This window comes from Corvus cornix, chromosome 2 (genome assembly GCF_000738735.6).
Source record: "Corvus cornix cornix isolate S_Up_H32 chromosome 2, ASM73873v5, whole genome shotgun sequence".
NCBI classification, from domain to species: domain Eukaryota; kingdom Metazoa; phylum Chordata; class Aves; order Passeriformes; family Corvidae; genus Corvus; species Corvus cornix.
The window spans coordinates 36,451,136-36,465,116 of NC_046333.1; the positions used below are offsets into that span (position 1 = coordinate 36,451,136).

The 13,981-nt window shown below is 44.0% G+C and overlaps 1 protein-coding gene and 1 long non-coding RNA gene across 5 annotated transcripts in view; both read left to right on the forward strand.

Annotated features, from left to right (window-relative positions):
- Nucleotides 1-1,306: 1,306 nt before the first annotated feature.
- Nucleotides 1,307-2,295, forward strand: LOC120409743. The gene is made up of 2 exons (XR_005601517.1): nucleotides 1,307-1,435; nucleotides 1,859-2,295. It is a non-coding gene; the product is annotated as an uncharacterized LOC120409743 (long non-coding RNA).
- A 4,197-nt stretch (nucleotides 2,296-6,492) lies between these two features.
- The window catches only part of CAPN7 (calpain 7), a 33,194-nt gene continuing 25,705 nt past the window's right edge, over nucleotides 6,493-13,981 (forward strand). For 2 of the 4 annotated variants that reach the window (XM_039571544.1, XM_039571549.1), the window contains exons 1-3: nucleotides 6,493-6,676; nucleotides 10,651-10,755; nucleotides 12,391-12,548. In XM_039571544.1, the coding sequence (XP_039427478.1) occupies nucleotides 6,571-6,676; nucleotides 10,651-10,755; nucleotides 12,391-12,548 (369 nt within the window). In that variant the 5' untranslated portion in view covers nucleotides 6,493-6,570. Of the gene's footprint in view, nucleotides 6,677-7,466; nucleotides 7,487-10,646; nucleotides 10,756-12,390; nucleotides 12,590-13,981 lie in introns of those variants that run through there. The other 2 variants (XM_010398866.4, XM_039571541.1) reach the window with 2 other exon arrangements.

Below are 13,981 nucleotides of genomic sequence, written 5' to 3' on the forward strand. Positions count from 1 at the left end.
AAAAAGAGACTCCTTGAAATAAAGGGCTCAAAGGAAAGTGTTTCCCTTTGGATGTGTTTCCCAAGGGATGTGTGAAATGCAGGATTGCCGAGTGACAGTGTGCAGAAATTCAGTCATTCTTTCTTTGTGGGAACTGCCCTGGAGAAGGAAGTGAGTGCAAAAGCCCCACAAGCCCTACAAAAGCAGATCCAAACAGGCTGCAGAGCAGGGATTGCTGGATGCAGAGTGGGAATTCTTTGTTCTTCTGGTGCATTGAAGCAGTTGCCATTAGGATTTTATTTGGTGATGCAGTCTCCTGAATTCCTTCTTGTCGGAGTGCCCTTTTTGGGGAAGGGGGCATCACTTGTGGAAGAATTCTCAAGTATCTTGGTTTAGGTAAAATACAGTAACTAGAGTATTTTTTATGTTTTTTAGGAAAAAGTAGTGTGTAGACTTCCTTTGGAATAAAGTGCACTTGTTTAAATGTTTGAAAATCCCTATGTTGTGTGTGTCTGTCTGTGAGCACTCCTGTGTTTTACAGAACACGCTCCAGACTGTAAATAAAACTGCCAGAAAGGTGTTTAAGTCTTGTGGACTGAATGTACCATTGAATGGGAAAGTGAATAAATTATTAACCAGCAGTTGCTAAGTGGATGCTTACTGCAAATATCCGAAATCTTTGTGGTGTTTGTGTGCAGGTTTCAGCTGGAGTTGCCCTGGCATTGCCTCACAGAGGGGCAGGATTGCTCCCCAGCAAGTTCTCCAGCCAGAAGTCCCTCTGTGTCCGGATTATTTTTTTAAAAAAGTTTCGTTTATCTTGGCTTTTTCTTTTTTTTTCCTGCCCTTTCTGGTTACTTTGTCTCTCCATGTTCTTATTTTACAGATGAAGCCCTCCGCAGCCTGGCCAGAGCCGCAGCCTCCTTCATCTGCCGCTCCCTCACTTGCTGCTCTCGTGCTGGCTTAGGAATGTGATACAAACCCTGCTAGGCAGGAATTGTTCCGGGCCTGCTCTGTTTAATCCGTGCCGCTGCAAGCAAAGCTGCCCCTGCTCCTTTAGGGGAGCAATCGCTGCAGCCCGGCAGGAAAAGAGCCCCAGGAAAAGCTGTCCCCTTTCAAGGAGAAGCGCTGGGAGCAGAGGGGAGAGCGGGAAAAGGAAGCGACAGCAGCTGGGCAGGTGGGAGGGCCCGCATCAGCGCTGATCCCTCCGCGGGCAGGATCGCATCACAAATAGTCCCTCCGGCGATCACTCCGCGGTCAGTGTCGCATCACCGCTGATCCCTGCGCGGGCAGGACCGCATCACAAATAGTCCCTCCGGCGGATCACTCCGCGGGCGGGTCGCATCACCGCTGATCGCTCCGCGGGCAGGCCGCATCACAAATAGTCCCTCCGGCGGATCACTCCGCGGCCAGACCGCAGCACCGCGGGTGCCTCCGGCGGATCCCTCTGTTATAAATGGTATTGTGATGTTGGCTTTTCGCATGTTACGTCATTGTTATGAATGGATTGTGATGTTGGTTTTTTTCATGTTCCTTAATGTTAGAAAAGCTTTGCCTGGGTTCTGTAATGTAATGCTGTAGAATGTCTGTAGTTTGGGTGGTCAGTTTGGGAACGATGGGGAGGGTCTTCTCATTCCTGGAAAATCTTATCAAAAGAAAAGAACCCGAAACCAGACGGAATGGAGCCAAGGAAAAAGATAAGACTGATGATACTCAGCGACTCCAAAGAATTAATGAATTCTGCATGATGGTGATGAATACGAAAAAAGCGATGTACTTTTAAAGTGTCTTTTCCTTTGTTTTTTCCTGAGTCCAATACAGAGCTGGTTTATCGGGGACCCACCAGGTAAAAGTTCCATTACTGACTTTCTGTCTCTTACAGGGAGTATTTCCTGCTTCGTTGAGGAAATTGTTCCCGCTGCGCCAGAGACACTCCTCTCCTATCGCTGTTGAGCTCAGTACCCACCCTGCTGGTCTGTGTTCTCCCCTGATCCTTGTCCGATTCCACTTAAGGAGTTCCATTGGGCTCAAGCTACTGCCTTTCCATGGCCATTCCTCTGTCATCAGAGGCCCTCCACAGACGCAGCAGTTGGTTACATTCAATTCCTTACCTATCCTTTCCCCTAATTCCACAAACAGGTTTTTTTTCTCAATTTTGAGATTTCATTTTCTAAATTTTTGTTTGAGTTTCACATACATGTCTTGAATTGGGGTCGATACAGAGTTAGATTGTTGTGCTGGCTTTGCCTCTTTATTTACTAGTTGTTCTTTTACTAAGCTTGAGACTTTATTCCCAACAATATATGTGAAACAAATCCATCTTTCTCCTTTTGGACATTTACTTCCCAACCTGCTGTGAAAAACAAGGTTCACTCTCCTGTGAGAATTTAAAAAGTTTAATATAAAGACAATAAGAGACACATAAAATAAAGCAAAGAGGTAATGGCCGGGTGCCTTGGCGCTCTGCCAAGAGCACACCTGATGCTCAGGGATAGTCCTTTTTTATACCATTTTTACTGTCTGTTCTTTATGCATATTCAAACTTTTCCAAGAGCTGTTCTGCATGGCCCCTCCTTGGTTCCGCCTTTTTAGAGCATGCGTAGTCTTCTGCCTTGCGGTTTTATTTCTTTTGATTCTTGGGCTTGGCTTCACCAGGTGGGAGTTGATAGTAACGTGGGCCTCTTAATTCCCCAGACAGTCAGGGCTGATTGCAGCTTTGGGCCTCTTTGCCCCCCTGGGCAGAGCAGTGATAGCGGCTCTGGGCCTCCCTGGGCCCCCATTCTCCGGGTGGAGTAGCCTTTGGGCCCCTTTGTTCCCTGGACAAAGTGTTGATTTGATTTGCAGCTTCTCGGGCCTGATCCTCTGTTCGCTTGGAGGTTATCTTACTTGCTCACACTTGCTAATATTCTTGCTAAAAAGAAAGAAAACTACATCCACACAGCAAAAGCATTTCTAACATTATATAATCTCTACCTTAATACTTGTGAGAAGCCAATATTACGAGATATGTTTATAACAGTAGCGATGGAGGAATTCACAGACCAGATCATATCAAAGGTTTGTATCTTTGGGGTTTTTTCCTGGGGGAAAAAAAGAAAGGATTATAAAGCATTAAAAGCTCTGCCTATAGTCAAATGAAAATAGGTATGGCAATAAGCAAAATTTAGGTAAGAAGCATGACCAACATGCAAATGCCTATCCCTACAACATATATTTGAAAACATGAGGAGAAGAAGTGGCAGAGAAGCAAGAATCAAAATCAGGAGGCAGGAAGAGGAGCTGGGAGACAGCAAATTACAGCATTATGTGAGACAAAAGGAAAAGAGGGATGAAAGCATCTTCAGAGCAAGGAAAAATGAGAATGAACTGATTCTGTCTTGTTAGCAATGAGAAACTATGACACAGAAACAGAGACCTGAATTTCTTCATCTGATACTGCCTCTGCAAAAACAGAGCTGGAGGGAATAATATTAAGATAACATACAGGAGCTATGATCTTCTCGGAGAATATTGACTGCAAAAGGCAGGCAGGAAGGAAAGAAAGCAAGCATTAGATGAGATTAGGAAGGAAGGCACTTAAGGTATGCAAAAGGTGGGAAGTAAGGGATACGCAGAGCAAATATCACCAAAGGTAAGAGAAACTGAGGCAGAGGAGGACCTGGATGTGGAACTGGGATTTGTGAAAGTGGAAAAAGGGATATAACAATCTCAGTTAGTGGAAGTGATTTTCTGCACAATATCTTGGGAGGCAAGAGTTAACCGTACAAAAATTTAAATGTCTGGGATACATCAACATCAATTGAAAGAAATTATTCTTCCTCATCTAGGAAGAAAATGGGCCAATTTTAATATCTGGCTCCAAAAGTAAAACGCCACTACAAGCAAATGGCAAAAATTGGTATGTATGAAGTCTTAGCTGCAGTCATGACCTCACTAACTTACTGTACTTTTTTTGTACATTTAAACGCCTTTTGTAGAATTTTACAGATTAGTAAGAAACAGAAACACATAAGCCATTTATTATCTGAAGAGGACCAACCACAGTGACTATCAAATAGTGAAAAAATAATTCTTCTAAGTGACATTTTTGAATCCATTTAGCTAGAAGAGATCTTGGCTTATATTACAGAGTAAGTGGTTTTGGCATGTAGATTTAAGTAAGGAACAGCATTATCTATGGTTCTGCCCAGTTCAGCCTCCTTTTCATCATGTGTGTCACTCTGAATACTTCAGACTTGTATTTGATCCATAAATAGTTTAGTCTGAAGCCATGATACAAAAATTAATTTTAGGCTATACATGTTACGCCACTGTGTCTCAACATCAAATTGAAGCAGACCTTGACTGGAATTCCTTCATTTTCATGGTATCATGAGGTAAATATGGAACAAATACAGCTTTATTCAGTAAAACCTCTTAGTGTAATGTGGATCTTTCCTGTGCTCAGACAAAAACCACAAAATGTACTTTGAAAGAAGAAGAAAACTCAAAGCAACTAACCTCATAAGGAGCACAGCCAAAAAGCAAAGCTATGAAGAATACAAGAACTTCACCCTACATAGCAGATCAAAAGACCCAAGTTCCTTTCTGCACTAAACCTTACTGTATTTTATATAAATGCAGTCAGTAAAGCACAAAAGGGATAAGGAAGAGAAGAAGATGGAATGGGAACACTTAACTTTGTACTTAAGAATATTATAGGAAAAATAATACCTTTTAGTATTTCAGGAACTAGTACTCCTGCATTTAGCTGCATCTCTTACTAAATCTATAATCAGAAAACAGGCTGAAAAGACACACTCATAAGAGAGAGCTGCATAATAACTTGCCAGACAGTATTTTTATATCTCATGAAAACAATGCCTTGCAATAAGCTGTATTTTCAGGCAGAAATAAAAGCCTGTAGAATCACAAAACTGTCCAGGTAAGAAGGAACCTTGTCCAACCTTCTGTGGGAAGAAGAGCATAGATGAGACTAGCACCCTGTCTAGACCCTCTTGAAAACCTCCAGCAATGTCCCCAGGGAGGCTGTTCCAATGAGCGGTCGATGCTTCCATAAAGACTTTCTTTCTTATGTCAAGATGAAACCTCTCCCAGTGCAACTTGTTCCCATTGCCCCTTGCCGTGTGGCTCCTTGTGGAAGGGCCCCCCTCAAGAATCTCACCCCTCAGATTTCCCCTAACTTCCTCTTACAGTTAAAAAAAAAAAAAAAAACCCACGCACACACACAAAAAAAAAAAAAAAAAAACCACAAAAACAGAAACAACCAAAAATCCTGAACATCCTAGCTAAGCAATCTAGGTTACAAAACTGCTAGGCTGATTTTTTTGTTTTAACGAGGATCAGTACAATACACCTGGGTTTTTTGTTTGCTTTCCACTTTACACCTAGATGACAAACAGGTGCACACTGAAAACGCTTTCCTTAAGGGTAGAAAACACAGCCTCAAGGGGATTGACCATGACCACCTCTATCAAAAAGTGAGAAATGAAAAAAACCCAACCCACTCTGTTTTAAAACACCGCAGAAGCCCCCCTGGGCTGCACCTGCTCCCTTCACCCGTGACTGACAACGATGGGAGAGAAGGGATGGAAGAGAATCCAGGGAAGTGATTCTTCACCTGTACTCGGCACTGGTGAGGCCACACCTTGAGTGCTGTGTCCAGTTCTGGGCCCCTCAGTTCAGGAAGGACATTGAGGTGCTGGAGTGAATCCAGACAGACAAGGGCGATGGAGCTGGTGAAAGGTCTGGAACACAAGTCCTGTGAGGAGCAGCTGAGGGAGCTGCAGGTGTTTAGCCTAAAAAATGGAGGCTCAGGAGAGAACTTACTGCTCTCTACAACTCCCTGAAAGGAGGGTGTAGCGGGTGGGGGGTGGGGGGGGAGGGGGGTCTGTCGGTGACAGGACAAGAGGACGTAGTCTTAACGTGTTCCAGGAGAGGCTCCGGTTGGACATTAGGAGGAATTTCTTTAAACGAAGGAATGATTTGACATTGGAATGGGCTGCCCATGGAGGTGGTGGAATCAACGTCCCTGGAGGTGTTTAAGGAAAGACTGGACATGGCACTTAGTGCCACAGTCTGGTTGACACGGTGGTGTTCGGTCACGGGCTGGATTCGATGATCTCAGAGGTCTCGAGGATCTCCAATCCAACTGATTCTGTAATTCCGTAGCGCTGTATTCGCCGCCCCGCGCGCTCGCCCCTCACAGCGCCGCATGCAGCCGCGCGCCACTCCCGCCGGCACCGCCCCCGCGCCCCAGCACGCGCAGTGCGGCCCCGGGCGGGGCGGCCGCTGTCAGGGCGTGCGGGCGTGGGCGTGCGGTGGGCGCGGCCAAGGCGGATCGGCCGCGGTGAGAGCCGGTGGGCGCGGCCAAACAAGGCGGATCGGCCCGCGGTGAGAGCCGGTGGCGCGGCCAGATGCGCAGCGGGGAGGGTACGGGGGCGTGGCCAGACATGGGGGGGCGCGGCCGACGGGCGCGGTGGGGTCAGGGAGGCGGGGGAAGCGCTCAGTCGGGCGCGGGGCTGCGGGGAGGCGGGGCACAGGGACAGGGTGGGCTTCGACGGGAGCTGCCGCCGCACCGGGAGGGTGCCAATCATGGACGCCACCACGCTGGGCTGGACGGCGGTGAAGTTCGCGCAGCTGGCAGTGCAGCGGGACCAGAGCGGGCGCTACCAGGACGCGGTCTCTCTATACAGGTACGGCGCGGGACACGCCGCTTCCCTCGGGGCGCCCGGTGTCCCCTTTCCCTCCCCGCGGCCGCATGGTGCTCTTGAGCTGCCGGGAAGGGTTCGCGCTTCCTCCTTCGCCCCCGGAGGGCCGGAGAGGGGTGTTCAGCACCCCCCGCGGCCCGGCACGGCCCTGCTTGGCGGAGAGAGACGCGCTGGGTCAGCGCGGCCGCCCCCGCCCCTCCCCCGGCGGGTGTGCCCCGGGGACGAGCTGCTTGGCCCGGGGAAGGTGAGGCGGTGCCCGCCGAGACGAGAGCGGAAGGCCGTGCGTGCGCGTCGAAAGTTTGTCAGTCTCCGGAGGAGCCGCGTCCTTCAGGGCGGGTTGTGAAACGCCTTTTCCCTGCGTCCTGTTTTTAGGTGGGAACGAGCGCTGTCCGTGCGCTGATGTTTACCGACCGGCTTAGGGGTAGCACTGCAGGTACTCTGCTTGAAAAACGGGAACGGGTGCTTCTTCCAGCTGCTGGAGACCCAGCCCCTTCAGTGCTTCTGGGAAGATTCATCGTAACCTAAATACATCTCTGCCCCGCTGGTTCTCCACTTTCATTCCTGGCCTCTCCCCAGGCCCTGCCAGGCCAGAAAGACTGACCAGTTTTATGCTGGCAGTGTAAGCGCTGGGCATTTTGGAGAACCACAAGTGGGCATAGTGCTGCTCCTGGGTGTGCAGCTGAGAGCAACGCTGTTGTACAGTCATCAAGTAAATAGAGAAGTCTGTGGTGAAATGCAAGATGCTCAGCAGTAAGACAGCTTCAGCTCACAAGCTGTCAGTGACAGGTTTTTAACCTCGTGTGAGTATTCTTTCCGTTAGGGATCAGATTTTATTTTTTCAGTACAGTTTCAGGCTGGCTTAGCTAAGGCTATAATGAGGTTGATTCAGTGTCTTGCTCAATACCTGTAGGCTTACTACTGGTATCTAGTGGTTTTTGTACAACCATTAGGCATTTTTCACCTGTGCAAATTGTCTCATTTTGTTGTTTTATGTGTCTTAAATTTACATTAAAGTTCCATATCCCATTAACTTCTCACCTGCGAGAAGGGATCTCTTTAAAGCCTCTGTTTGTCCTTATCACAGTAATCATTCCACAAATTCCATTATCCTGACAAAGTCATTCTCTTCCATTAACTTGTTAAGGGATCTGTAGTTGGCCTTTTATTTCATATGTACAAGGTATCTGTGAAATGTTTAAAAAGCATAGTGTTAATATCATGGTGACCTATGCGTGTAAGTGTGAAAGAATAGGAAGAAGTCTAGAAGAGTATTTTTTTTTTTAACCCAGTTTTTAATTTTGTGTGGGCTAAATTTATATATGTAAACCGTATATATGCAAAAGTTATAGTTACCCATAATAACACTGATAAGCTCTATGTTCATCAACAGCAGTGTGTGTGCATGGTCTGATAACCATGTGCAGTTCTGCTTTAGTACTGTGTATTTCTGTGTTTATCTGGAAGAAATTATTCAGTACTATTCAGGATGAAAACATCTTTTTGTGCAAATAGTCGCCCTTGTATGCTTTTGAACAGTGTATGGAAAACCTTTTTCACATACTGTATACAGGTGATATTCTTGCTAAGTGGAAAAATGCAGCCCTGGCAGTCTTGGTGCACTTGAAGCTACACGAGACAAGAGTGTAACCTAGATATGATTGGCTTTCCAGATGTTGCCTGAAGAATCACTGCCATGTTAGATTAAACAAAATGGTTACAAAATGGCATTTATTATTTCAGGGATATTTTATGCTTTTTTTTTTTTTTTTTAGCACAGTGCAAGCTCTGGCCTGTCACCAGCTGTCTTATCAATCGCTCTAAGCAGTTCAGAGCCCACTGGTGCAATTACTAAGCATGTGGGAAAGCTTGGGTGCTGAACTGGCTTCTGCAGGAACTTGACCTTAAGGATGAAATATGGAAAATGGTACAGTTGTTGCCATAGACAACTCCAGAACAGACCTGTGTGAATGGAGATCCTGTGGCTAGCAAGTGCTCTTTGCTTTCTGCTACCGTGTAACTTTGATAGATGCCGACATGAGTGCTGTATGTGAACTAGCTTAGGGCAGCTTGGTAATTAATGCTGCTCTGCAGTAATGTTAGGATCATATTTGGACACCAATGACTTCAGAAAAACTGCTGAAGGCTGTTGCTAAGTTTGGCTGTTGACCAGCCATTAGCAGCTTGCAGACTGATGATCAGTAGTTAGTAGTGTGACTGTGGGATGCTACTCATGACAAAGAACAGTAGTGACATTGGAGAGATCATAAATGCTAAGTCTGAATGTCACATCCATCTGGTCACTGGAAACAGCTGGCATGCTGGCTCCACAGGCACTCGGTCAACTGCTTCAGTCCTTTGCAGGTTTGATTTATAGAAGACTATTTCTGTTATGTTTACATCTTAAAACCAGGCAAAACAATTGTGCTTGAAATCACAAAAACAACATCAATTATACACTGGTTTTGTAGCACTGGTTTGGAAATTCACATTTGTTCTTTGCATCATATGTTGACCACATACCTTTGTAATACAGCACCTGTTTCGTCAGTCTGTACTTGCAGTATGTCACAGACAAATATACCCATCCCTTGAGCACATAGCTGTAGTGCACTTTTTTCCCCTGCAAAAAATAGTTGTGTGCTAGACCTTAGTGGTAGTTAATTGCTATATATAAATGGTACTTCTGCTTACCTTTCAGTGGCTGTGGATGTTTTATGTGATGTAATATGGAGATGGATGCTGGCAGGGAGCATGCAGTACTTGGTTCTGTGATGTTTCTCAGAGAAAATATATCCTGATAACAAATACAGGCTCTATCAGGATCAGTTTTAAGCCTGGACAAACTAAACAGATGAATATGCGACCAAGTTGCTAAGCTTGACAAAAATAATGGCCATAAAACATACAAGGGAGCCCTGGCCATGGATCTGTGCTTGCCCTATGCAGGGCAGCCTCTGAGCACCATCTCTGTGAAGCAGCTCTCTAGTTACTATTCTGCTTTCTGCATTCCCAGCCTGCCTGCAACACGACCACCTCCTCTCCTCTTCTGCTGCTGGGAAGGCGAGCACTGCTACAAAAGTGGGGGGTTTTCCCTTGTCAATAATGAGGACAAAACAAGGTTTCTGTCCTCATTTTTGTGGGGTAACAAATGTTGATTCTCCATATGGTTCTGAGACTCTGTCAGCTCTGGCTATTTATTGCAACCCTGCCAAACCTTACACGTCTTTCATAAATTCAGTGGAGGGATATACAGCGCATGCAGCTGAAGGCGTTTTTTCTTAATAGATTTGTACAGTATGGAAAAAGCCTTAGTGTGGGTAATGTACTGTGCTTCTGAGCCAGAGGCCTGCACTCCCTCCTGGAAGGAGACTTGCATGCAGTATTTTGTATACATGCAAACATTTAAAAAAACAAGTTTGAAAAGGTAGGAAACCTCACATTTGTAGACTTTCCAGATTTGATAGCTTTATCTGAGTAGTAATAACTAAAAAAATACTTTCTAAACAAAAATTATTGGTGTCTGATTTTGAAAAGCTTTTATATTTGTTTACTTTCATTATTACCAGATTAAATGCAAATGACTGGAATAGCTACTGTTTTTTCGTAACCTTAAATCCTCAGCTTTAAAACCAAACTAATTTCAGTGCATGCTTGAAAAGTTTTACTTAAAATCTCCTAATTTCATACATTATGATATGAACAGGCCTAAGATCTGGTCTTACAGAACTGAATGTTTTTATAGTCTTACAGGTTGTCCCAGATGTGAGAAATTAAACGTGATCTAGCTTATAACTTGAAACATTTTCTTTTGAGCAGAATTTCCCTGCAGCCACTGAGTATTTTTGCAGAAAGCAAAGGGCTTGCTTTCATGCGACTCATGGCTGCTGTAGACCCTCTGTTTATGGTAAGTAATTTTCTAGGCAGCAAACATTAACTTTGTCTCAATTCTTCTCCATGCAGGAAGCTGCACAAGCCTTGATTTATGCTGGAATGGCTGGGTCCAACTTGGAAAATATTCAAGAAAAAATAAATGAGTATTTGGAGAGAGTTCAAGCTCTCCATTCAGCAGGTGGGTAAGGAGTTTTCTAATTAAACCACTGCTTAAATTAATTGAGTGGAAAGTTGTTTGCTGCTGTGAAATACACATCAATGGTGTTTGCTCTGTTTTTATTATTCTAATTTTCTTGTCCTTTGTGAGGAACTACAAATACAATGAGCACATCAGTGCTTTGAATTCTGATACATCATAAATTAAGTGGAGACTGACTTTCTAAGGACTTGAGTGTGGGTATTCTTTGCTTTTAAATATTCTGAGGAGCCACATCTGCAGAGCAGACATGAGAAAGTAATTAAATATGCACCAAAAATTGATCAGGAACAAGTCAAAACTGGCATCTAAGCCTCAGCTGCATGATGGATTTGAAGCAAGTGGGTTCTGGTATTCATGTAGAATTACTAGCTTTGAGAGGGCAAAGGAGCTCTCATAAAGGTTTCCTTGTTTGATCTAGTTTTCATGTTTCTACTTAGACCAAATTCTCAAATTTTTGCATACCTGCAATTCTCAGAATCATAGAATCACTTGGCTAAAAAGGGACTTCAGCAGGCATGTTAGACCTGTGGCCTGCTCAAGGCAGGGTAGACATTCATGGTTGCTCAGGTTCAGACAAGTCCTAAAAACACGTAAGGATAGAAATTTCTTGATGCCTCTGGGACCCCAGGGTACAATTGTATTTCTAGTGATTATTTTTTAATATATATGTAGTTGTAATCTCCCCTGGTTTCCATTCATAACTGCTGATTTTCATTCCCTTTCTTCACACCATAGTGCAGAGCCTGAATTCATTTCCTTGACAACCTTGTAACTCATGTTGGGTTGCTATTGGATCCCCCCCAGACCATCTTTCCTCCTGGCTGGACAAGCCATGCTCCCTCAGCTTCTTCTGAAAAGGCCAGGTCCTGCACCCTCAGCCTCATTAGGGACCCAAGATTAGATGCAGTATTCCAGACAGAGTCTGCTGAGTAGAGGGTAGCGGTCGCTTGCCGCATCTCCTGCCTGAGCTCCTGCTGACACAGCCCAGGGTGCTGGTAGCCTTCATTGCAGCCATGGGCTTGCTGGCTGTGGCTCATCCAGCTGTCCCCAAGGCCCTTCCCCACCGAGCTGTACCCTGCAGGGTGTGAGTCTGTCCCAGGCACAGGGCATAGCATTTGGCCTGGTTGAATTTCTTGAGGTTCCTGCCAGATCATTAGTTTAGCTTGTCTGTGTCCCTTTGAGGAGCAGCTGTGTGCTTGAGTGAATTGATTTGGTGGGGTCTGCAGTCTGTCTTCTCCTTCAGGTCATTAATAAAGGTATTAAGTGACATGGACACCTAAAGAACTTGTATATTGTCATAGTGATGTGTTTTCACAAATGATGCAATATTTTACGTAATTAAGCATCCTTATTCTCAGTGTAGTATGAAAGAGATTTTATTTACATTATTTCACATCTGAAATATCCTGAAAGCTAACCTCTGCTTCAGGGAAGTGTGATGGTGTTTTCTTGTCCGTGCATAGATGTTTTTAGCAAAATTTAGAAGGATTTTGTTTCCAGACAAGAAATAGATATTACCCATCTGATTAGAGCTGCTAGTGTTTTGGTGGCATGTTCAGGATGTTTTTACATGTCTGCTGCTGTAAAAAGCTAAATACTTTCTTTTTCATTCAGTTCAGTCACAGAAGACAGACCCTCTGAAGTCAAAACAACAGTTGGACTTGGAGCGCGCTCACTTCCTAGTTACACAGGCTTTTGATGAAGATGATAAAGGCAATGCAGAAGAAGCTATAGAGTTGTACACAGAAGCAGTGGAACTCTGTTTGAAAACAGTATGTTAAGCTACAGGTTAACTTGGTGGAATTATGTGATGGTAAGAAATTCTTCCACTCTCACAAGTGACTGACCCTAAAAGGCTGGCTTGAAAATGGAGTACCTGTATTTGTAAAAACTACCGTTTAATTTTTTTTTCTCACTGTTGTTTTTTTTTTTTAGTGTTTCTTCCAGTCTTTGTTACTACAGAGCATCGTAAATTTATGGGGACTTGTGATTTTAATGTGGTTTTTCTCTGAACTGGATTATACTAAAAATTAGAAATATTCTGGAACCTTTTTCATGTTGATTTTTGCCTTGGAGCAAATGCCACAAACAGAAATTAAAAACTGTTAAAAATGAAGATGACTTGCTAATGTGTCAGCAATATTACTTTCTGACTACATTAAAGGAAGTCATTTAAGGGAAATTTGTGTGTATAACATTTTCTGAAGATGTAACAGTCTACTGATGCCAAAACTATTAAAAATACTACTTGATTACTCAAGTGTTCAACATTAAAGCTATTATGAGTCAATTCAAGTCACACTGAAATTAATAAAGATGAATTGGCCATTACATAAACAATGAAGAATATAATTACAGGTACTGCTTTTCTCCCTGAAGTCCGGTTGCCTTAACTAACTCATTACAAGAAGAGCTCACCATCATAATGTAACTCCACCAAGTTTGTTTTTCTTTTTCTCTTCTTTTCAATGTTATAATGTAAAAATATTTGTGGGTTGTTGAGGGTGTTGTGATACTGTTGCTACATACTAGAGTAATTCTTTCCTCTGCATTAACGGGTTTTACCTAGGCTAAAACCCCCTGGTGATACAGTGTAACCAGATCAAGAGTTAGTAGAACTGCTCTAGTTTTTCCACTTGAGCTGTTGGAGCAGAATGTTTTCAGTCTATTACATAGCATTTACTGCAGCAGCATGCTGCTTTTCCTCTGCTGTGTTCCTCCTTCTGTTGTGTCAGTGCATGCAAATATTACTGAAGTTAGTCTGAAAATATCTCGTATTAACAGCTGCATTTATTGGGTATTTCATTAGGTACAAGATACTGCTGAAGTTTCTTTTAATCTTGACTAGCATATTCTTTTGCTGACATGATGGTAAGCTTTGTCCCTAGGGATGACCCAAAAGTACCTTCTTCTTCCCAGGATAAAAGGAGAGTGAAGAAACTCTGCTATCTTGAAGCTATACTTCTGTCTTTCTCCTCAGTATATTCAGGTGGAGAGATGTGTTTCTTCCTTACCCTTGAAGTATTCAGAGAGCAGCCATTACTCCTCTTCTGTGGCTGATTCCTAGATGAGTGTGCTGGTGTTCAGTCCTCACTACTTACCTTCATAAATCTTTAAAAGTCTTTTCCAACCAGGAACTCCAGAGCGTAATTTATTTGCAAATGAAATTAGTTGCTTATAGAGGGTGTTTCTAGTTTTGTTTCTT